The 25,739-nt window shown below is 41.6% G+C and overlaps 1 protein-coding gene across 2 annotated transcripts in view; it reads right to left on the bottom strand.

The window, feature by feature from the left end:
• cdh13 (cadherin 13, H-cadherin (heart)) overlaps positions 1-25,739 on the bottom strand; it is a 171,427-nt gene that overhangs the window by 36,149 nt on the left and 109,539 nt on the right. For both annotated transcript variants that reach the window (XM_076082241.1, XM_076082240.1), the window contains exons 5-6: positions 16,103-16,285; positions 15,755-16,008 (exon numbers count right to left, since the gene is read on the bottom strand). In XM_076082241.1, coding sequence (XP_075938356.1) covers positions 15,755-16,008; positions 16,103-16,285 — 437 coding nt within the window. The remainder of the gene's footprint in view (positions 1-15,754; positions 16,009-16,102; positions 16,286-25,739) is intronic.

Genomic DNA, 25,739 nt, shown 5'->3' with positions numbered 1-25,739 from the left:
CTGGCAGACACACACGCTGTGTTACATCACCGTTTCCACATTGCAACACCGAGACACGCACACGTACATGCACAAGAGTACAACAAAGCCTTGAGGGTATTTGATGTACGTAGGATCTACCAAATATGTGATGTATATTTACATTATCTGTAAGTTTCAGTGTACTAGGGCATGACCAATATTGTTTATTATATTATCTTAGGGATTTTATTGTGTTGCTCAGCACATATCCTGGTAAAAAAAGAAAGAAAAGTTGACGAAATAAAATAAAATGTTGTAGGAAACCACCATCACTTTGACGCAAAGACTGCTTTTTTTAGGCTGTGTTCGAAATCGCACATCAACATACTGCCTCCTACATACTCAATCAGTATGTACTTCACTGCCTAAATAAACAATGGTGGGTCTGTTTCCGTATAGTGTTTTTTTCTGCACCCAGCGTCTTTCTTCTGAGTGCTCCGCACGCTCCGAGTGCTTCAAGTAGAAAATCTCTGAACTTTCCAGAAAAGCGCTGGTGACGGAAATAGAGGAGAAGCTTGTTCTGGCCGTGTCTGGCTAGCCTCAGTTTTATGTGACGGACAGACACACATCATGAACAAGACCAGAAAGCCCATGTATGGCAGCAGATCTGCTAGGTGGACAGAATGTTGCTGCAGGCCGGATCGTCCCACTTGATCTAAGGACAAGCATCCTCCAGTTGGTGCCTTTACTAGCAGACTTAAGTATACTCAAGCAAGACTGCCATGTGATGCGGTACATGACTTGACGCCGGTCTCACTCAGCTAACGGCTCCCTCACATCTCCGTAAAAGTCACTGCAAATTTCCAAAGAGGCATTATTTGGATAATCTAAATGGTTACTTTCTTGCCAGCAAAAATATGAAAACTTAATAGTGGAACATATTTATTAGGTTTTAGCTTGGCTCAAAATCTTTAACATTGCAAATTCTGAATAGACACAATGCACTTTGGGGGAGTCTAGTATGTCGAGTAAAATCCATCTGCAGTATTATAAGTTCTAGCAAATCTAATATACATTTGGATATTTTGTCATATGCACTAAATCCACATACCATGCAGATGAAACACACTGCATACTAATTTGTACATCATACTTATGCGATTCAGAATACAGCCCGTCTTTGTGCTAAGCTAAGCTAAACAGCTGTCAAATCAGTGTACAGAAATAAATCTGATCTTCTCATCTAACTTTCAACAAGAGTGAAAAAAAAAGTCAAAGTTTGGTGAAAAACCAAATGCATGAGGTACTCAAATTGTTTTCTTAAAAGCAAAGATGTCTACCATTTTCAAATGTCAATTTGCGAGGCCAGTATCAAGGCCTCCAAAAAACATTTAGTGTTACAGCAACACCATTAAACACCAAACATACATTTTGACATTTTATCCCTCTGCTACAGAGAGAAGCCAAAAAACCCTTTGTTAACCAGGATTTGAAGTCTGTAAATCAGCAGAGCAGCCCAACCAGCTCATCCTTGAAATCTTCTCTTAAATGTGCATTTTCATTTTACATGACCTCTAAAGCACAAACCCTGGGAATCTCTTTCAGACACGTAGGGCTGGCAGCCAAATACAATGGAGCTATGAAGGCTGTTGAGTAAAATATCAGGCTATTATGTCACTTCCTAAAGTAGAAGTTCCGAAGAAGTGTAATGCTTCAGTCTGCTTTAGTGCAGGCTCAAGGGTAACCACTAAATGAGTCAGATCCACTGTTCCTCCTCTATGTGCAAACATGGGGACAGTCCATTAGAGCCCTTTAAAGGGCAAATTAGAAAGACATTAAAAAGCCATTAGGAATATTCATCTGGTTATACGTGGTTATCTCCAAAACCAGAGAGGGCCCAAACAAATCAGTCAACAAATGAGACAGTGCCCAAACACAATGGTCACACATGTCCTCATTTAGCTGCAAAGACACACATCCGCATCAAACGCGCACACACAAAAGCGGGCAAAAAAGTAAAACACACAACAGGAAGCAAAACTCTCTTGTATGGTTTGCTTGCACTGTGAAATAATTCTCAAGGCAGAAAAATGATTTGTCCAGATTTTTTTTTGCTTGAGTGGGAGAAAGAGCCATGTGGTGAGGCACACGCTGAGCCCTCGATGTTGGTCTTCCACTGCTCTGCAAAGCTACACCCCGAGGGACTACTCTGAGCTGCTGTGGCTGGTATCAGAGGCCAGTGTCAGGGGTTGTGTGTGTGTGTGTGTGTGTGTGTGTGTGTTCGTGTGTGTGCATGTGTATGTATAAGAGTGCAGGTTTTGGTAAGAGATTGCCCTTAGCTGTAAGAGGACACAGAGGAGCCTGCACGAGGCTGGCATGAGTCTAGTGCATCTGTCTTACTGTCAGGTTTCTCATTAGAGGTGATCCAGAGCCAAAGACAAAATATAACACCAACCCACGAGGGTCTTTTTAATTATTTTACGTACGCCTCTGAGAAGCAATCCTTTCAGTGTTTCTTAAAAACGAAAGGCTTGGTTTAAATTATGAGTCAAATTGAAATGATCCACTTTCAAGTTAAAAATACTGGGATTTAAGAAAATTGCAGGCACTTGCTAAACAACAACATGCAATTCTGCAGGGGGCTGTCATTTCACCAAATGTAAAACAAATGCTTCAAAGTGATGGCACAGAATGATGTGTGATAAAAACTAAAAGGAATGTCTTTACCAATGTGTATTAAGTGTGTAAGTCATTTATACAGCAAACAGTTCTTATATGAGAGCAGAGTTTCACTGTCGCTCTCGTGGATGCGTTGACACAGATAAGCTCTTTCTAACTCTGATCTGAGCCTTGTTCCTCAGTTTTCCTCAGACAACTTCAAGGGGTTTTGGGAGCAAGAGAGAGAGAGAAAGAGGCTCGCCGCCCACTCATCATCCAGTTACGTCAGGAGCAAAATGCTCGCATGCACTGTGCCCATCTGCGTGTGTTTTTGTGTCAATAGCAGGTGCGGTAGGGATAATCTGAATAAGAGAGAGACAATTTATGGTAAGAGCTAATTTAGAGAGAATATAAAAGCTGAGCAGTGAGCGCCGTAAAGGAAAGCTCCTTGCATAAATGCAGATTATTGCTCTCTGTTTTCTCTGAGGTAAGAAATGTTGCTGGCAGCTCTTTTAAAATAAGTAATTGTGTGGCTGCTTGATTCATTCCTCTTTTTAATTTGTTAACTTGTTTAAGTTTGTTGGATCAACGGTATTACTTAATATCGATGAAGGATCTCAAATGGGTTTGAAAAACGTACTTTCTGAATTGGACATCGCACTTTTCTGATACAAAAATACGACCACTAAAGTGCTTTTCAATTTGATTCCTGTCATACAGTGTGTTGTTTGTTCCACCTGCTGTTTGGGACGATGACGATACGCTCGTTCTTGTATCATTAACTGCAATATTAAATTGACCAAAATGTTTGAGCAAATGTGAGCTCAACAGGAGTTTATATCACATACACTTCTTGTATAAATAACACACCACATAGGACATCCAATTGATGAACAGTGACACTGTCCTCACACAGGAAAATGACAGTATTGATGACATAATGGGCCAGAAGTCTGCATTCGTCCCCTACGAACATTCAACACTGCTGTTTCACATTGTTTCTTCCTGAAGCAAATCTCTCTTGAAAGGTGATTTAGTATTGCACTTTCAAAAAGTTGGGGAACTCACAAGAGCCAGATAATAAAACAAAACAATGGTCGACACAATGGGCTGGCATTTTGTGCTGGGCGGGCAGCGTACAGACGATATGCAACAGCCACGTGGTGCTGCTAGTGGCGAAATGAATTAGAGTGATGAGACTGAACCAAAGCTTTAAAGTTGTAAGCTACGGAACGGAAACAATGACTTGAAAGAAGCCAACATGTTCTGTAGGGCTGTAAGGGAACTTCAGAGAAGTTTTCTGTAGATGATCTGTGCAGCTTTAATAAGTCCATACGCATAGAGGTGATAGATCAGAAAACATTTACCGTTATAGGAGTCCCTTTGGGATTTATACTGGTCATTTTGACACAGCTCCCGAGTCAGACTACTCAGAGCTACAGATCAGGTTAGAGTTCACGTGTAACTCCCAAAGCATCCGCTGACTTCGTCCATCTGTCTCTTTAAGCTGAGCCGGTTTTTCTGCTGAGCCCGTGTGGGTTTGCAGGGGTTGATGGGTATTCATGCCCTCACCTCCCTCTCCGAATGAGCATCATTAAGTTTCACAAAACAGCCATAACAATCTAGGACAGCTGGTCAGGTCATGCATATACTTATTTTATAAGGTAAATTGGTTTTTCAGCTCGGGGTCTGGGCATCCCTTGTGAGATGATTTTTGGGGGTCAAAGGAAGATTTACTTAAAGTAAAATTATATGCAAAAAATATGCGAGTGCTGGATTTTTTTTTTTTTAACTTTTGATCCTTGTATAATACATTATACTTAGCTCTTGGGCTTGTTACAATAATCAAATGCATCTCTTCTTTCAGTGATGAAGTTCATTACCGACACATCTATATCAGGGTGTTGCAGGCTTCACTTCATATTGAAATCATTGCAAGTTGTTCAAAGGTACTCAGTGAATACAGGTGGGGTCACAGGAAAGGTTGGAAGCTAGACTAGACCAGCAGTAAGGAAGAGATAGTGATGCAAAATGAGACAAAGATCTGTGTCAAACAACACCAACGCAACGTGTGATTAACAGGTGTGTTTCTACGAAGCTTGAAAGCATAATGATTCAAACTGTCTGAGGCAAAGGGAAACGCACCCAAATTGGATGTGTATATGGCTGTAAGTCCGTGTGTATAAAGAGAGAAGAAGGTCATATTCCTCTGCTATGTTTGGTCACTTGAGAAGCTGATCATTTTGTCCTCCTATGAAATGATTATAAAATACATTTTACCCTCTTTACAGAAACACACACAGCACCACATAAGAGCTTAGTCTTGCTATTTTAAGTGTCAGTGTTCCCCATTTTCAGTTTTTCTGCAGTGCACAGCAACTTACACAAGTGTATACTCATACACTTGATGGCAATGGCAGCATATTACAGGAAAACCTATTATGCATTTCTCTCACTTCTTCTCTTCCCCCACATTTCTCTGACTTTCTCTCTTCTTCTGTCCTCACTTTCTGCTGGCATTATCGTACTATCTTTAAATGTCTCTCTATCACTTTATATCTTCTCTCTGCTGTCAGCAAGATCTTCCAGTCATTGGAGTCTAACTTACAGAGAGGAAGAATGCTCACAGTGTGTTTCTATCTGAGAGCTACTGAGAGTGTGTGTGTGTGAGCAATAGATATGACAACAATCGAGAAACGCGGAGTAGAAAAGTGCTCGGGTTTGTGCCGTCTTGTCTTCGGCCGTAACAACTGAACACTTCATCCGAATGCACCGCCAGTAAAGCGAGAGCAGGAGGGTAGAGAGAGGGAACGTGTGCAGGGCAGAGAGAGCGAGCTAAGAAAAGGGATCAAGAATGGAGATAAGACAGGGACACACGAGACTGGAACTGTGAATAAATGTGCAATGCCAATGAATTCTCCCTGCTTTCTATCGCAGACTCCTCCCCCGCTCGTCTCGGCTCTATTTCATCTCTGGTGGTGTCATCTGAGGAGCCAGTCAGAGTGCTGTGCGGGTCCAGTTTTGCAGTTTCCCTAAATCTATTTTGGACGCAACTTGACCTCTTAAGTGTATTGACCTGAACTGTCCTGTATTTAAACCCGCTCAGAGGTCCTATAGGATGTGATAGGGAGGCACAATGAATAGAGGAAATAAATATCTAAAAACTAAAGAAAAAAGAAAAAAGAAGAAAAGGGATTACAGAAGCAAAAGTCGTCATGTTTTAAATGGATTGTGTGCACTTGCATTTAGCGCACTCAGACCAACTCTTTGGCAGATGCGCAGACTGAGTCCTCTCAAAAGTCATGTGTTATGTACTCACAGCTCACACAGTGTGGGTACCTCCATTAAAGCGGCTATGATCAATATGTTTGCATTAACTATTCCACGGCTACTTGTATGCGACGGGTGTCACTCGTAGTGACAAACCTACAGAAAGTTATCATGTGACTCTTTCAGCACAGTGTTTTGTGTTTTTTGGGGGCCCCACAATGTTCAGTTCAGTCTCACTGCTCACATCAGCAGCTACAGCAGGCAGGTTTCTTTTTTCCCAGTGAAAAGATGTAAAAACTGTCTGCACACTACCTGCCCAGAACCCAGCGGGAGACCGGCAGTGTACGCTGCTAGATAATCAACCAAGTCAAGCATTTACTGTAGCTGCCATATATTTCCCCAGGGAGTTGGTGGAGACCAAAAACCCGAGCTTAAAGAAGAGTGAATATGGGACTAACGCTCACCACTCTGCCAGATACACAACTGAATGAATACAAATTAATGAAACACAACAAATGAATGCTAATGTGGAAAATCTCCAAACATCATATTGAGATGTAAATGGCCAGACAATTGCTGCCTGTTAGAATTGATAAAATGGTGATAGAAAAGATGAACATAAACAATACTTCTTTTTACCTTTCTCCTGTTTATTTCCCCTGCAGATCTTAGGCACCTAATTCATAGCAGGAATCAGGTGCCAGCTATTGGCCTAGCACTCACACTTACATGAAAGGAACAGAAACAGGAACAGAAATCTCTGCGTTTCACTTTGAACACGACATTGAGCTTAAGTGGGGCATTAACTGTAATATAAGTCAGAGGTCAAAACCATTTGTGTTCCTTTTGAGCTGTGATAAACTTTGAGGCATATTAAAAATGTCTGTCTCGCACATTATTTTTTGGGATTACAGAGGAAGAAAAAGAAAGAGAGAATTTGGCTTTGAAGCCTTTGTGGTTGAAAAATAAGAGACTCCTTTGGGGTCACCTACAAATTCCTCGGTCAGCCGCTCTGGGCTGGTTTTCAACTTGAGCTGAACTGAGCTGAGCTGCCCACTTTTGGCCAACCACTGCTCCAGGCCATGTGGACAAATTACCCATGTCACACCTGTTCATATTTCTGCTCTGTATCAGCACAGTGCAGCAGGTCTATACAGGGGAAATAAATGTGACAGCGCTGAGAAAGGGGAAAGCAAACGCTGCCGCCTGTCGCATCAATCATCTGTCACAGAGGTTTAGTCGGGGTTTGTCTTCGTGTACGTGTCAGCGGGGAAAGTATGTGAACTTGGACAAAAAGGTGTAAAAGAAGGTGTGAAGTGCGCGATGGAGTTTTAATTAAGATATCTACAGTGCTGGATGTGCATATGCATTATTATGAAAAGGCTGAGGGGGTTTAATTGGCAATCATGGAAGACTGTCACAGCACGTCTTCACGAGATGTGGTAAAAACTCTTTCCTGTCATTCTTCATCCTTACCCTCCATTCAACTTCAAGTCATCCCCTGTCAAATCCTGACCTGAACATATCAGTAGGCAGGGACGAGCTTATAGGAACACATTAAACCACACCACTTGCCAACAGCCTAGATGTGTTATGCAAGAAGCAACAGACGGATCAGGCATTGGATGTGTGAATTAAAAGAGAGACTCAGTGGAGAGGTGGTTACAGAGAGAATTGATCCTGTCTGAATGAGTGACAGAAGCTGCTTTCTTTAATCTTTAATTATATTCTTTGTACTCTGATGTCCTCTTTGCATGTCTCCATGGGTGGCAGCGCGAGAGAGGAGAGTCTCTCTGCTTTGTCTGTCTCCTCATTACAGTTACTGATCCAGTGTCCTGTCCGAGCTCGAATCAGGCTTGGCCTGAGAGCGTGAATAAATAGGGACCCAACCTATACGTTTGATTTACCTTTTTACACAACCTCAAAGGCTCTCTTCGCTCTTTCCGCTATTGTTTGCTGCGAGCCAGGTAGTGTCTAGAGGAGACGCTCTGCCAACACCACTCAGCAACTGCAGACAGTCCACTGAGTGTGCTGAACAAAGACCCACTGTGTCGACTTAACAGCGACAGTGGGGCGAGCGCAGAGAGAAGGCGGGCTGGAATGAGAATGAAAGGTTTGCATTGTCAATATTTGGCAGGAACGGAGACGAGTATGCAAGGACACTCCTTTGAAACACGAATGCAGAGAGAAGGCACAGGAGTGTATCCGCACATAGTGACGCCAGTGTGCTCTCCTCACTGGGTGCGACATCATTTTCATAAATTAGCAAGCTTGAGTAACACGACACAGGACAAAAAAGTTATGATCATAATAAGGTGCATAATAGCACCTCTTTGCATCAGTAGAAAAGCATAACCTTGTAATTAAGAGGAAGAAAAGCAATTTGCTACCGCTTCACAGCACAGCATCCCTCTCTCCCTGTTCCTCTTGGCATATTTTGGGATTGTTTTAATTATTTCCTGGCATTCTGACTGTATGACTAAAGCCTCTCCCTGCCCCACCTCTCTCTGTCCCCCCCCCCCCCCCTCTCTCTCTCTCTCTCTCTCTCTCTCTCTTCCCTCCTGTACCGCCTGTTTGGCAAGTATTTACTGAGCTGCTAGAAATTAGAAATGAGAAACAAATCTAAACATCTGATTAGCCTGTAATCAGCCCCTTCACATCCCCAAAGGGCAGATGAAAGAGAGAGGGGGGGGGGATGGAGGAAACTGTAAGACTCAGCCTGTTTCGCTCTGCAGAGTGATGTTAAAATGAAAAACCGGCAACCCATATCCTTGAAACTTTCTCTGAGACAGCCCGTCTTCTGCTCTTAGATGATGCAATGCTGCCTCAAACAGTAGTTTCTCGGTCCTATCCCATTTTACGTGGCAGTTTGGTAGGTTTGGAGGTTTGAAGAAGTATGCAAAGTGATGCAGCAACTTTATCCTGTTGGCAAATGCCAGTTTGATTCTATTTTGACATCCTTAAAGCAAGCCAGCACTGCATATATGAGACACAGTGAAAACCAATTAAACTCACTCCCTTCCAGCCACTTAGTTGAGGGTACACGTGGGTCGAATACGTACATTTTTCTGTATACTTTGCTGGATACTGAATACATTCCAATTTCTGACAACTGCTTTGCTTTGACAGAATCAATGCCGCTTATTGCACTGCAAACAATGACCTAACAGACCTGAGCCATGGCAGAGAGAAGTTGTTTGAACGTGTCGGTGCATTCTACCAAACTAAATACAAAGGGCGAAACAAACATTGGCTGGATTCATTTAAACAGGGCAACTATACAGGGATCACGATTCCATAGATATTGTAGCTTGTACAATTATTACGCTTATGAAACTGTTACGATATGCTAGTTTGCAGGTTTACATTTCTGTATTAAACCTATACAAGCGGTCATTAACAATGCACACGTGCAGTTATCAAATCAAGGATAAATGAACAATTTGTTGTACGAATGATCCAGAGACCGGTTCTGGGGTTTTGGGTTCTATTTGCAGGGTTCATTTTGAATGTGATGCGTTGACAGAAAGGGAGAGACGGGGAGGGAGACAGACAGCAAACTTCCGGCCAAACAGATGTGCCCTGCTGTTGTGTGAGTGTGGCCACTTTGAATTTTGGGCAAACTTTTTGAATTAGTTAGCACAAGTTCAGCAGAAGTATTATTGATTTCCTCTTTACTTTACTCTCCTGATTCATCGCCGGTATCTTGTGTGCTTTGCAGCATCCAGAATGTTTAACGTGCCAGTCTCAGTCAATCAAATCTTCTTTAACGACAATCTACTTGTGTTATTAAAAATATGTGTCAGTCAGTGGATGAATTACTCTCGGCTGGCTCCATCCCAACATTCTGTCCTTCCCTGTGTGCTCTCTTGGTATGTCTTGCTGTTATCTTTATCTCACGTCCTGCATCCTCTCTGTCTCTCTTCTTGTGCTTCTGTTCGTTCTCCTGCGTAGACGGGGACAATTTCAGACACATCTTATGGTGATCACACTGTCTGACCCCTCACAGGTCAGCCTTCGTAGCACTCGACACCTCCCTCCTTCACACAGACTCTGTCATCCGCACAGTCTGTCTGTCCGTTCGCTCGTTGATCTGTCTCATTCTCTCCTCCTTTACCTCGGCTCCTCAAAGCTACCTGCCAGTTTCCGTGCCTGACATTCCAGCCTCCCATCCTTCTTCCTTTAAGTCCCATCCCTTTTAACTTGAAAAAGGCCGGAGTGAGAAGTGGAAGTAGACAGCTGCTGAATTATAGACGACCCAACTGTTTGAGATTCTCTCGATTTTTCAAAAGCCAGGAGAGGAAAACAAGTTAAATGTACTTCAGAGAAGATGGAGAAGTCGTAGTCGAGAGACGGCTAAGTCTGAAGACCTTTCATTGTGACAACACATACATCTGAAACACACTGGGCATGTTTGTATTGTCAATACTATTGATCATTTCCCCCCCTTAGACTTTGTATCTGTCTGTTGTTCAAAGCATTCTGCTTTATCTGCCTACAGCTTCTCCATGTGGTGGAAAATCTTTGGAAACGTCTGGTGCATTTCGACCTGTTGTCTGGTTTCAGTGGGGAAAAGCAGAAAATATTTACTGTGATCACTGAAAAGAAAAAAGCACTAACCACACACACTAGACAAGAAAAAAATATGAAGAAAACTAAAAATAAAGAAACGTCAGTATCACCTCTGCAGACTGTCCTCCATGATTCACTGCACTGTGTGTTCAAACCATGGCCATGATGGCTCCTTTTCCCATCAAGCGTCAATTACTTCAGTGTAAATAGTTATTTGACAACTGAGGAGACTCCTGTCACTGGAAATGACACCTAACTGAAGTAGCCAAACTTTCTTAATGACTCTTTAGATTATTTGCTCCCCTCTTCACAGCCTACTGAATTGGCACCGGAGCAAAAATGAAGAGTGCATTTTAAGATTTGAGTCAATATTAGAGTTAACTTTCTGACTAAACTTTCTTACAGATTTCAGGGTACAAAACTACCCTGAAGAGCTACATATTTCTTCAATGTCAAGCGCCCACGCGACGAGCAAAACACTTCTAGACTCAGAGGCTTACCACAAATTCAGTAAAGTTTTATTAAAAGCAAGTCCAACGCTCTCCGTCTCCCATCAAGGCTGTCTTTCCTTCTCTCTGTCTGATGTCACTTTCTTCTCCAGTGCTCTCATAAAACAATTCTACTTGACTAAAACCCTGAAACAGTCAATACGGCTAGAACAAAGACAAATCCCCCCGCAGCCTAAACGTTTGGCCGAAACACACTGAATAGAACTAATAAAGACCCTTGTTTGCTGTAATCATGTAACGTGTCCGTTTACAAGCGAGAGAGGGAGTATAAATAATCCAAGGTCAGTTTTTAGTTTGAGGAAAGGAACATTGCTTTGTTTTTGTTTTTAATTATTTTTTTCACCCCTGGTCCAAATAAGATTTATTAAAAACATTAATCTTTTTGCCCCAAACACTGTTTTAATGAATGCTATTTAACATTTAAAAAAACAAATATTAATATAGATGTATCATGTTATTCATGTGACTTGTCGTGTTGCGTGAAACTTTTTTCTTTTTATCATTTAGATTTAATTACATCTCCAGAAAATCTTTTGCCTCATGTCGTCAACATTATGAAATCAGACCGTTTGGGGCTCATCAAAGTCTTGGCTACTTCAAAGAGTTTGTGGTCAAAGTGTAACATATTTCATTAATTTATTTAGTGAAATGTTACACCATCACAGGCAAATAACCTTTTTCTCAACAACATTAAGAAGGAAAAAAAAAGGCAAAGGAAAGGTTTCTAATAACCTGGATAATGAGGTAGCCCCGATTAACCCTGCTCGGTTCTTCTTGGCTGTGGGCTTGAAACGCAGGCTAATGAGAAGCTTCACAGCCCTGTTCTTATACTCGCTGCAGAGTGAAGCATATTCCTAAAACTTCAAAGAGAATCAATAATTGTTGCAATTTGAGTGATTAGACCTTCGAACAAAATTTCCATTAATGTGCATGGAGGTAGTACGGTGTCTAAAAGCTTGATCTTAATTCTGTCAGTCTGTGTAAAACATGAATGAAGACCGAAACTGAAGTGATGAATACCGCATTAGGTAATGTGCAGCACAATTATGGACGAGGCATAATAAGGACACCTTTGTTCCTGCACCTGCTCTCTAGATGTCCTCAGTGAGCTCCTTGCAGCTGCAGGTCCCCCGATTGCTGCTGTGATCACCACCTGCCTACACACCTGTCTTGCATCAGCTAATTAGTGTTCCAGTATGTACAAACGAAGGAAACTATCACGCTCACATTGTCTGGGATTACTTCTTTTGCAATCTTTCTCCGTACTCTAGCTCGGTGTAGCTAAAGCTGCTAATGGTGGCTCTGCTCAAGTTAGGATCGATAGCAATACCCTGCCGCAAAAAGCCCACACAGGGCGGGGACTGCTGTGGTCGGGTCCACGAAACACCAGGAGACCGCTGTTCGTTCCCCATGTGAAAAGTTTAACTCAACCGACGATCTTTTCCGAAACCTAACCAAGTATTTTTGTTGCCTTAAAACCTAATTAGGTTGTTTCCTGTGAAAGTAGGAGTTTATTTTGAAAAGACTGTATGCATGTAACCCGCAGAAATTGACACGTGTTGCTGACTTTCGTAGGAAAACGCATGAAAAATGAGGAGTAACTTTTCGTAGGATATCATATGAACTGTTGTATAGATATGTTGCATGAAGCCATATCCTTTGGGCAATCCAATCCCATCTTAAGGATTTAATTGAAACCCCTCCATAAATTGGCCCCTTCCATAAATTGTGTTCCTTTCGAAAATGTCACATCACAGAAGATAAATATAATCTAACTGTAACTATAACTACCATTTTAATTAAAAATCCTATCTTAACAGATCCCCTGTATTGTAGTGCATGTTTCTGTAAATTTCCTTTTACTTAGTTTAACTAGCTCAGCTCGAGCTTCACAAATTGGCACTAGCTGAAAATGTCACCTGCAATTATCAATTAAGCTAAAGCAGCACGGTCAACTTTTTTCCCCATTAATCCTGTCTGAATCGGGCCTGATTCTGCTTCGGGTCCAACTGCTGTCCAGAAATGTCATCCATGGCAGATTTGCAGAGGTTTAGGAACACTGATGAATTATTACAGATCACAGATGGACCCCAGGTAACAAAGGTCCTGTACAAATACGGCTAAGCTGCTCAGTGTAATGCAAATGTTTCATATGTTGAGTTGTTCAAATTTAGCAGATGGCTACTTTCTGTTTGTCCACAATGTCCGCTATTTCTTGTCAAAAAGTGCGCAGACCAGGCTGTTGTGTAAAATGTAAAGTAAACACGAGGAGGCCTATTTAGTGATGTGCATTACTTTTCTTAAAGAATTAAATAGTCCTTACAAATACACACATACAAGCATGCATGTGTGTGTGTGTGTGTGTGTGTGTGTGTGTGTGTGTGTTGGGCACTGTGGGCTACTCACTCTGACCAGCGAGTCACACCGATTGTGTTCTATGTCAAATGCATTTGACCTACGCATTCCAGAGGGCAGACACACTGAGACACAAACCCACATCCACACAAACATCCACATTTGCAGAGTTATGCAGAGGCAGACAGCGAAGGAGAGAAGAAGGTAAACAGATCTCCTCCTATTTTTTTTTACTATTTTTTTTCATTCTGTGCACGCTCTCTCCCTATTTCCACCTCTCCAACTGTCTGTTTTTCACAATGTCCTCAACCTGTCTGCAGGTCACAGCTATGACACTTCAAAGTCACTGTTACTGGCAAAGTGTCAGAGGATGAAGTGACTACAAACACAGAGGCCATGAAATAAATACAGAAACGTATGCTGAAGATGAGAGAAGCAGAGCAGCAAGGACAGAGTTAGAAAGATGCAAATATACGACTTGGAAGATCAGTCAAAGATGCAAAGAAGGTGTCGTAAACTGAGAGCCCGCCGTGGCTATACATAGATGAAATGTCACCAAATTCTTTGGAGCAGGCTTTTAAGTCATCAATGTAGTTTAAAAATACAAATGCAAATATCAAAATAGTCGGCGTGTCTGAAAAAAACAACATAAACAGACGACAACTAGTGAAACTTCCGAACCTAACCTAACCTGAGTGAGTCATAGAGGAATTCATTATTTTATGCTGTCGTTCAATGGCAACGTTCTATTGAAACTTGACTCTTGCGTCAGCAGGAAGTTTGTTTGTTGGAGTGCTATTCAGGAGCAGTGGATGTGGTAAATGGGTTACTCAAGACCCATAGCCGCTAAAGGACGAGCAGATAAGATGCAGTCGAGAAAAAACATTTAAAACAGTTTTTCTACTTCACATTTGGTTTTGGAGAAAAGCTTTTGCTCCTCGATAGTCTGATGTATGAAGTCAGGGAAAGAGGAACATTTATAAACCTGTCTCTACCTTTCTAATTGAAGTGGTATCAACTCCCCCAGTGATATGAATTCAGTCATATCAATGAAGCTAGGGGCACTAAAGATCAAAGATCAAAGATCTCTTAATCTATGGATCTATGGACAACAAAGTAACATCTATCTGTTATCTATGTCTATATATATATATATATATATATATATATCTTTCATCTCTGTTTACTTTTGATGTACAAATTTCGTTTGTATTTTAAATGAAATTATGGCCATTGACCAATGTTAATACAAATATTAAGTTTAAATCAACAAAGGCAACGCAAACTACCAAAATACAGATCGACCTCGGTCAATCACACGGAGCTAATGGATGAAGATTAAAATAAGCTTCTGGCCTGAGGGAGTGTTTAATAGAGCATGTTTCTTGTTCCTCCCAGAAACATGTATTCAGAGACCAGTTTGTGTTCTCAGACCGTTTTGAAATTCATACGGTCAAATGACCTGACTTGTGATCTCAGACCACCACTTGTCAAAGCTTTATGGGCACAGGTCCCGACTCCTCTGCAACTTTCAGCTGAACAACTCCATGTTATGTAGCATTTGATAAGGACACAGTGACTACGTTTCACAGCACATAAAGCGGCATCAATAATTTGAGCATTAAAGTCACAATGTGGTGAGTTTTATTCCCCCCCGGGTCATTATTATCCCCATGTGTTTATTTAACACTATTTTTTACATGATATATAACTCCAAGGGTGCAGAAAGAGAGCAATCTTAATCGAGAACAAATTAGGCCTGAAAGCCAATAAATGCAATGATGAGTTTTCCATCTAGTAAAAGGAAGTGCATCACACGCCATGGGGCTCCCTCTGGCAGCAAGAGGAATACTTTTTATTGTAGCACATAGTGAAACTAATAGCCTTCCTGTTATGATGATGGTGATATTTGAGGGAAGGACATCTTCTGTAACATAGTTAAAGTTAATGAGCGGTCCCATTCTGTGACTTTTCATTTGACTGGGGTGGATGGTTTGACCTGTGCCAGTAAATCGCAAATTGCCCGGGCAGAATATTTCATCTGTTTATACAACACAGACGGATAAAGCAGCCTAACAGGCAAAGAAGAAATTGGGTAGGAAGGGAATGGAGGAGATGTGAATTAGATGAGTGGGATAAAAATATCTGAAAGCTCACTGACATAAGAGAACTGCCCTGCTATGAAAGAAAACGTTAAGTGCTTCTCAAAGAGTCCCATTAGCAAACGAGACGTAATGATGTTGCTAATCTGAACAGAGGGAAACTGAATGAATATCAGAAAGCTCATTACTGACAATACTGAGCTACAGCAGATGCCATTCAAGCGCACAAACATCCTCTCTCCCATTCGTTTACATCCATACACAGGACAAGCAGAGTTTTGCAACTCTGGCCCTTTTTCCCACATGATTTTACCCCAGGCTCCTTACCTGATGCTCTGGATCTGTAAAATATCTGGATCTGTGGCGTTGAGTGAGGCCACAAAGCTGCCTAAAGGAATGTTTTCCATCCTGGTGACTATCAGGGGGTCGGGGAAGAAGACGGGGCCCTCGTTGATGTCCAGGACTGTGACATGGACAGTGGCTGTGGAGCTGGGGCCGTAGCCGACATCAGGAACCAGAGCGTCCTCGTTCTCCACTTTGATGAGTAGCGTGTGGAGCGCTGCGGCCTCGTAGTCCAGAGGCTGGGGGTGGAGAAATGGTTGTGAATGTAAGGGAAGGGTGATTATGTTACCGACTGCAGCGTATGAATGCATCGGATAGTTTGATGTACTTTACCTTGGCAACGGACAGCATTCCCTCATTATTGTCTGGGTTGGTTTGAATCTCAAAGCTCAGTGTGGGATCTCCGTTAATTATCGAGTAGATCGCTCTCCACGCCCCCGTGTCTGGGTCGTCCCTGTCGTCTACTGTCAGGTTGACCACCACTCCCGTAGAGCCCTCGTACACGTCCGCCTCGAACTGTTAGAGGAGACGGACAGACAAATCACCATTAGTGAGCAGGATGAACTGAGGAAACTGACATCTATAGGCTACAACAGCACAAATCAGCCTGGACTCAGACAGAGAGGAGACAGAGAGGATGGTGTGTAGACGAAGACTTGCTATTCGGAGTAGATGTAAGTCAGGTGAATTTTAGAGGCAGCACGACTGCATACCAAGTCAATAGAAAGACACAAGTGGATGACAACATCAATTGAGGCAAAGGCACCTGCCCGAGTTGATAGTAGTTGGAAAATTTGACTTCGCCTTCAGTCTGATTGTTCATTTAAGATACCCTGTGGAGTTTGTGACCACTAGTGGTGCAGTGGAGCGATGGTTTGACGAGTGGGTCCCTGTTTGGTTTGCATTTTGCACACACGTGAGCATTGTTGCTGCTGGTGTCTTGCTATTTCACTGGTGGCAGAAATGCACAAAGAAGCATTGAAATGCGCCGACAAAGACAAGGAAGAAGACAACTGCAAGCACGCAAACTATGGATATTAACAATGCAGGATTTAAATAATTCTAAGCAAATGGCCTTGTAGGTGTTTTATGAGGATGCGTTCAACATGTTTGTTAAACCTCAAGGATAAACACATTGCATTTCGTGACAAACACTGATGTAAACTTAACATGGGCACCTTTAAGTCTTCTTCCTCTTTATACATTGCATTATCATCCTCACCATTAAAATAATAGATTTTAGGGAGAGGACTGTGATGTAAAGCGTCCCATTTTTGGCTATTTTTCTCTCCTCGTGTATGTCCTTTCGTTAAAATTTCAGCTCACTGATACAGCTGTGAAATGCCAAAGCTATTTTTATACTCTGGAACTACAGCTGAAAAGAGGGAAAGAAATTAAGAACATGAAAAAAAGAAATAAAGAACTATGCAAAGAAATGTAATAGCCATGTCCCATATTCTGCAGTCAAATCCAAGAAAAGACATTTTAGTTTGAATGCATGGACAAACAGCACAAGTAATAGAATAAACACTCGTTGTGGATTCTCCACAGTGCATCTCATTTAACTTTCAGTGTCAATCACTCCCAAGCTCTCTGCTCATTGTTGGCAGCACGCCTCAATCAGATTCCTATCCAAGCATTCTGCCAGCAAGGCTCTCACTAAAGACTACATCCTGAACAGGGGTACCACTGCAGATGCTCCAGGCAGGCAGAAGCAATGCTGTGACTGTGTATGTGTGTGTGTGTGTGTGTGTGTGTGTGTGTGTGTGTGTGTCAGGACATTATGGTGTCAGAGCTTACAGTGTAATCTTTCAGACACAGAACACTCTGTTTAAGGATAGTGCTGGTCCAGCCTAGATTACTGCATCTCCTGTCAGCCCACGGTATTGTTGTTTCACAGATTACCCTTTTACCGCCTTACACTGCCTGGCTCCATGCATTTATCTGAAAGGACACAAACATTGATTTCTCCTCTTTCCTTTCTTTTCTCCCTTTTTTATTCTTTCAAAGCTAGTTAAAAAACAACAACATTGAACCGTTGAACAGTCATTTAGGACAGAGAGGACGGAGGCACAATGTTCTTTAAAGAAGGAGGTTATGTTTGAACCCACATGGGCATTGTTGGCCCTTTTGTCCCGCAAGCCTGCGGCAGTCTGGTACAAACGCATCATGTGAAAATTAGGAAGCTGCATGGAAACATAAAAAAGCCAAGTGCTCTTTTTGAAAACAAGTGGGATGTACTGGAATTCAAATTTCAAGATTTAGCGAAGAACCCTGAAGCAGTGAAAGACATTTTGCAAACATTACCTACATGCCCACACTGCATGTACTCAAAGACACATGCACTCTGATCAGAGACAAATGCACGCCATTGGCATCGCCATGTTCGTCGTCCTCTTTTGGACATCAGAAGAGCAGAAGACTCAAATGGAACATTTGCAAGCTCTCTCTCTCTCTCTCTCTCTCTCTCTCTCTCTCTCTCTCTCTCTCTCTCTCTCTCTCTCTCTCTCTCTCTCTCTCTCTCCTCACAAACACAGGACAGACACACAGACAACAGACACTTAGATTGGGTTTAATCATGTGAGGCAGTCATGCGGTTGGAGGAAACGCTGTATTCTGTGTGATGTGGCCACTGGGCTCCTGCCCTGCCGCTGATAAGGCCTCAATTCCACCTGAAGCACAAAGCAACCAGTCACCTGAAAGACTAGAAGGAAATGACTAACTACGAGGCAGCGCTTCTAGCCTGAAATGACTTAAACACATTAAGAGAGAGATGGGAGAGATGGCCAAAGAGGAATAAAAAAGCTCTGCCTTAAAGTTCACTTTAATCCACGTGTGTGTGTGTGTGTGTTGGCTATTTTTTGAGACTCCCAGCCCCGGGCAGAGAGCCAGTTACTGTAGTGCTTCTCGCGGAGTCCACTCAGAGAAAAAGATGACCACAGGACCAGGGCAATGCAGGTCAAGAGTCACACGCACACTTTACGGGACATTACATTGACTAACATTCATTTGGAGACTTGCCCTAACCTTAACCATAACCGCCACTTGTCTAATCCTAACCTTTACCTTAACCTTTAACCAAGTCTTTACCTTAAAAGGTAATGGAGACGTGTCCCCAAAAGGCTGGCAAGTCCCCACAATGTAAATACACAACAATGCACACAGACAGACAGACAGACAGAGTCCATAAATCACATCGTCCTACACTTTAGACATTTAGGATTTCAAGGAGTAAAAACTTCAGTGTTGAATTGATTTTCTGCTTCCCATCTCTTTTATGCCTGACTTTTTCAATAATCTGTCCCATAAATCTTCAAGGTAAAGCCATCCTACCAAAAGACAATGACTGATTTGAGGCAGAACAACTTAAGAGGAAAAAGAAATAATGAATGGATAATGTCAAGTTTTAGTCTGGAGTTTCAGCGCTGTAATTTTTGATTGCGCTATTTATACCTTTTGATTGTGATGGTGACTTTTGTGTGTTTGTTATTACAGACTGTCATATGTGCATGATTTATGTGAACCTGCTGTAGGAACATGATGCTTCAGCATGGTGTGCTGACCCACTAATGACTCTGTTCCTAAAAATAAATGCACCAGATCACATTTCTTGCTATAGCTGTTGTTAGGTCTGCATGTTTATTTTTTTTAAATATTTGATGAGTACTGAATATCTTGTACATCACAGTTAACTATTTTGCTGCTGTGGTTTAGAAATGTCTTTGTATTTTACTATGGCATCCATTCCTGTGCAGTATAAACATTGTTGTATTATTGTTATATTACAACTATATTACCATTCAACAATGATTTAATGATTTATAGAAACAACTTACGCAGACGTGATGTTCACAGCATTGGATGACACCGCTTTATAATGTGTCAAACGTTTAATAATTGATTTCTATACCATACTAAACTGAATGGAAACAGTGCCTGTCAGGAATATGTGATCTGTGATTTCTTACAATACTGTTACTGACAGGAGATCAGTAAGATTCATATTCACTTTTTGTATATTAATAATGTTCACACCAGGCCTGTTGCTTTGCAGTGCTGTGTTGTTATTTTTTTCAGATTTTATTTGAGTTAAATTATGATGACTATATTACATGTTTACAAGGCTTGAAGTTGCAATTTATAATATTCTACTGTGATTGAATGTTTTTACAATTCAATAGCAAAATAAAAGCTATATTATTCATATTCATTCATGCAGCAATTCATTAAATGTTATTATAACACATAGAGCAGTATAACCTACATGAAAGAGCAGTATGGTATGATAGAGGTAGAGCGGGTCGTCTTCTAATCAGAAGATTGAGGGTTCGATCCCCGGCTCCTGTCCATGTCTGTGGTTCCTTAGGAAAGACCCCCAAATTTCTCCCCAGAGCTGTGCCATCAGTGTATGAATGTGTTTAAATGGGTGAATGCTGACATGAAGTGTAAAGGGCTTTGAGTGGTCTGAAGACTAGAAAGGAGCTATACAAATGCAGGTTCATCCATTTACCATTTGTTGACTGTATCCGATATTGTGTTGATCAAACTATAACATGTTTTATTGCTTGTGTATACTGATTATTACAGAAGATTTGGAACTTAAAAAAAAATTGCATACTGAATCACAAATGCAAGTGTTTGTCTTAAAATATCTACCTTAAATTATTTCCCCATATCGTTCAGCCAAAGCAAAACAGCTGGTTGATTTCTTCAATCACAACATGACACCACAAAACCTTCATCTGGACACTGTCAACATCGTTCACTGCACTTCTTCTCCAACAGATGGGGGGTGCAAAGGAAGCCTGAAATCCTGGCAAAGGGCCCGAGAAAGGGATGTGAAGCCTTGGAAGACTATAGGCGTACACATCTGTCAGCTTTACCGAACACTAAACGCTCTCTGCCTCATTAACACTACTATGGAAATTGCATCCTATTTCTTACACAGGCTTTTAATTTGTCTTTCATTGCCAGCTGGCATTGTTTGCTTGTTACAAACCACTGACTAAGACCTTTTCCTTCTTGTCTGACTGTTGTGTGCAGAGCTATGGCCGATACAAGGATAAAGACAGAAAGACAGAGACATACAGTATATGAGCCAGGTTTAAGCAAAAAGGTGTTTGTTTTGATACTGGCTGCTATAAACCACCAAGTTTATCATTCTGACTTTTCCATCCTGGCTCCCTCTCATAGACATTCACAAGTAAAGAGATGACCGTAATTGCAGTCAAGCAAACACACAAATGCTGATCCATATTCTTACAGATAGTACACAGCACCATACACTCACATACACACAAGCGGGGACGAATGGAGATCAACTTATTTTATTCCTGGATGTCTGTCAGATTGTGTTATGAATACAGATGGCAGTTAGGGCTGCACTGACAGGCAGCAAGACAGACAGTCGAGCAGCTGTTCGTTTGCCCTAATGGAAAGTACTTTGTGACACGTCCCCGCTGCCCCAAAGATTTGTTTGAAAGGGAACACGCACAACAGTGGCCCATCACATTAAACCTCCTGAGACGAGACTGTTTTGCCTCTAATTAACATTTGCTCCCTCATCACATCTCGGCAGGGAGGCGCTGCATAGAGGCATTTTAAGTTTGTGTTTCTGGACGAGTTGGTTCATTTTCAAACCGTATCTTTCTCAGCGTTTTTATCACTTTTTCTAACTGCTTTAAAGTCTATCTCTTCTTATTTGCTACTTTTTTGATCCTTCCAGTTCGTAAAAAAGCATGTAAGCTGTCTACTGTGAGTGGATAAACCCTAATACACTATCTGGAAAAGAAATGACATGCACAAATCTAAAAATGACGTGGCGCCTTGAATATAACATCTCATAAAATGTTTTAAAAGTCTTAAAACTTTGCACGATGTTGCAACGCACTAACCTAGTTTTTCTAGGCCCCTTTGACAAAATACTGAGGAAGGCGTTGTAGAGTTGTAAAAGTCAAAATTAGAAAGAAACCCCCTGACTTAAACAGGAATCATGTACAATTCCAAGCAGCCACTTGTCTTTCCTTTTTCTGCTTTCAAAAGCAGCTTAACTCTCAGCAGAACGAGGTGTAGACAGACAGCAAATCTGTAAGAAGGCACCATTTTCATTGTACTGTACCAGCATGAGGCTGAAATGACAGCAGGTGCTCGTGATCAGTCGTCTTCCCACACAATTCTGTACACAGTGTGTGTGTATTGGCAACTTACCTCTCTGTCTAACCCCCCACTCGCTTTTTACCCTTCCCCCTATCCTTAATCCTGCATACAGTAAGTGTGCCTGGAGAGTTAATGAGCTTACCTGTGTCTTTATTAAATTTGAACAGCCTCTGCTCAGGCTGCTTCTAAAGATAGATTTTTCCGATGAATCTGACATTCAGCAAAGCAGCTTTTCTACCTTTGCGGAACATGACAGCCCTCATAATTGTCAATGCGGCGGAAAAAAGAAAATAATCCTCAAGAAATACAGGCACACAGTGTATTAAATAACCACATGCTTCAAAAACACCAACAACCATTCACGTGTTACAGCTGATGCATTACATCGGATAGTATCAGACAGACTGGAAAGTTCTGCTTCCAACAGTTTCCTCCAAAAACCAAACAATCTGACAGTCCCCGCCTACTTTCTGCTGCATTTTGCTGCAAAGAGTTACGGTTGCTCATTTCAACTTTGTACATCTACCACCAAGTAGACTGCTACACTGATCATGACTCCCTCTGAGGAGAAAGTCCTTGAAAGTGCTCTCCTTTTACAATTTTAACTTGCAGAGCTGGTGTTCAACACACAGCAAGAGATAAAAAACAACCGAGGAGCTCAGCAATTATTTTTGCCCTATTTAAAGTTTGCCTTAAAACGTCCTACACAACCGAGACATTATACATTTGTAAAAGACTATTTGCATATTACACCACCTCTTACAGTTTGAATGTCTCCCAGCTATACTGGGACAGGTAGCAGTGACTCCCATGGTGAGAGGTGTCATACTGCAGCGACCAAGGACATGATCCCTCACTGGCTTCCCACCTACAATCAGTAGGTTGTGTTTGTTGCAGCACACAACTTAGCAGGAGCTTCGACAGTAACCTGAACCCCAAGTCTCTTTGGCAGTCGATGAGAATGTTGCCCCTGCATCATATGTGTCTATCATGGGTGTGTGAAATACAACCGCATTAGAAACATGCATCATTATTACAGCAAAATTCTTTTTAAGGTGTCCATTGACAGTGCAGCCCTGGTTTTTGACTGACAAAATATAAACCAAAATCTGCGGACGACATAGATGTTTACTAATGCAGTAGTAAATAAATGAATAAGTAAGTAAATGACAGAATATAAGAACAGGAACACAAAGACAAATGTCTGTTTTAGAACATGAGGCCACAAAGGTTATTTACTCATTTATATGTTTGCTGCACACTCCCTATCTACAATAGGATATAGATTGTTATTTTACGATGGACAATTATACATAATTATACCTATTTTTATGTAAATGTCAATCAGCCATTGACATCGGTTTGTTGGAGGATTAAAGACTATCTCGAAATCATCATTCTGCAATCTATGTTAATGAATAGAATGAACAGGTGCTATACAATGACACATTATATTGCCACCTAATATTAAATCTTATAAAACCAACACATTTACATATTTGATCATGTCCTTGATGTTGCACAAAAAAAAAAAAAATCAGTGGCAAGTTCCTTTGAGAAAATAAAAAGAAACACTGAAACGATTGCAGCCTTTTCAGATGAGCCCACTGTGAGCTTGTGTGGAGACAGACAGCTGGCCTTGTGATTGTAACACATTCAACATTCTTCTGGGAAAACTTCACAATTGAGTGACTGAACACCTGATGCTATTCTATGTGGTCTTTCACACTTATTTATACTGCTTATTCACTCCTTATCTTAAGCCGCATTTCCACCAAGCGGTCCAGTTGAGTTCTGTTCAGTTTGTTATAATAACATAATAACATTTCTTTCAGATTTTCCATGAGCAAAAGTTGTTGATAGTACCAGGTATGCTTTTTGGTACCACCTTCCAAACAAAATGAGCCGATGCTAGGAGAGAGTAAAAATACCCAAGACAAATCCACCACTTTTAAGTAGTCAAGCTCTCGTCAATAGCGACAAAAACATTTTCTATTCACTGGACCCAAATTTTAAAAAAAATGGCAGCCCACAAAACTCTAACATACACAAGAATGAAGTCCAGATGTTTCTCTGTTGGGTTACACGTGAGAGGATTCAGCGAGTGTCCTGTTGAAGATGATGGCACGGCAGTACGTGGCTTCGCTGTGCCGATTAGCTGATAATCATGCCTGCATCGAGGCGGTACTATCTATAGTGGAAAAGAGATCAAGCGCCAGCCTGGTACCAAAACGCGAATCGAGTTGAGAAGAGCCGTACGATGCAATGAAAATAAGGCTTGAGAGACTGCGAGTATCTGAATAAAATGACTGAGTAATTCGGTACCCTTCATGGGTTACCTGCTTTATGCAGCACGCTTGCTTGACATGAAGTAATAAAAATGACCTCATATGCACACTTGTCAAATACTGGATGCTGGAATAACTGAGCAAATGTAAAATGAAATATAATTGCAAATATATGCAAATGTGATCTGACATGTGGATCAGAAATGCTTCAGCAAGACACCTATTTTTATTCTATAAAATGTATCCACGGGAAAGTTAGGAGCTGACCAACATCATATCATTTCAGATTTTCCAAAGTTTCAAGGACATAATATATCTCACCACATCTCACTCTAACCTGATCCGAGAATGTATGTGTCAAATAACATGCACACACACACAAATGTACTTTTGTCCTTCGTAAAATGCCCCTAACCGAACACAGAGCTCAAATCCTTTCCCATCCCTTTCCTCTTTGTGACAGAGATTTCTGGCCAACTAGGCCACCGTATCACCGAGGGTAAGCACTGTGTGTATCTCAGAGCTAGTGAAGCAATCATGCAAGGCCCGGACTAATCCGTGACACCCGTTAGCCATCCCCCGAGACAGACCAGCACTGACAGGGCCCTGCTGCCCTGCGCCTGGTGCTACACCCATCACTGCTAACGTCTTTATCAGTGGGACAGATGGATTGCAGGCCAGCATATTCTCCTGGTCATAACAGAGGAGGGAGGGGAGGAAAGAAGAGAGAGGAAGGGGAAGCAGACAGAGAGACAGCCAGGTGCAGGGAAAGAGCCCAACGTTGAATTAGAAAAAAAAACAAAGACTGTCTGTCAGTGAGTTGGAGTGACAGGAGTGAAGAGGTCCATCATGGCCTTGTTATGAGGAGCTGGGGGAAATAAGCCCGGTCAGACATGGCGTTGAATTAGCAGAGCCAGAGAGAAGAGGAGGCGAGATGAGGAGTCCAAGAAAATGAAGGGAGGATCAGTATATTGGAGGAGGAATGATATAACAAGGAAGGAAAAGACACGTGAAGGGCAAAAGGTGCTCGGTGTGGAGGGAGACAGGTATGCCAGCGTCTGCTCCGATACCAGCAGCTAGTACAAAGGTTTCACAAGGTTCCCAAGGACAGTTGATCAAATTCAACACAGCAAAAAATCCCACACACAGTGCACCTAAGACTAAGAGTAAACACACTGAGATGATATTATCCCATTTTGATTGGCAGGAAAAAACACAACTGGAGAAATATTCGTCTTTGTTTATGGAGCATACTTCACATATCTAGCCTTTCAGACGACAGAGCTGCAGAGGGATTCCATATCATTTTTCTCTCCTCTTCATAAAAACAGGATTAGAGCCCTCGCTATAAAATTAATCAGGTCAGAGCCAAATCCCCTGCAGAAGTAAAATGTAATAAATTTCATAGTAGGATACCTTAGCTTATGATGTTAAAAATGGAAGCTAGATTACACTGAATCCTCTATCCTTAAAAATAATGTTGTAAGGAGAAAAGAACTGGCAGTTTGGCTTGCTGTTGAGCTAAT

This window comes from Anarhichas minor, unplaced genomic scaffold (assembly GCF_050575085.1).
Source record: "Anarhichas minor isolate MPS153535 unplaced genomic scaffold, ASM5057508v1 ptg000090l, whole genome shotgun sequence".
Classification (NCBI taxonomy): domain Eukaryota; kingdom Metazoa; phylum Chordata; class Actinopteri; order Perciformes; family Anarhichadidae; genus Anarhichas; species Anarhichas minor.
Note: the sequence above shows the minus strand (reverse complement) of the source record. Positions and strands in the feature narration are given on the sequence as shown.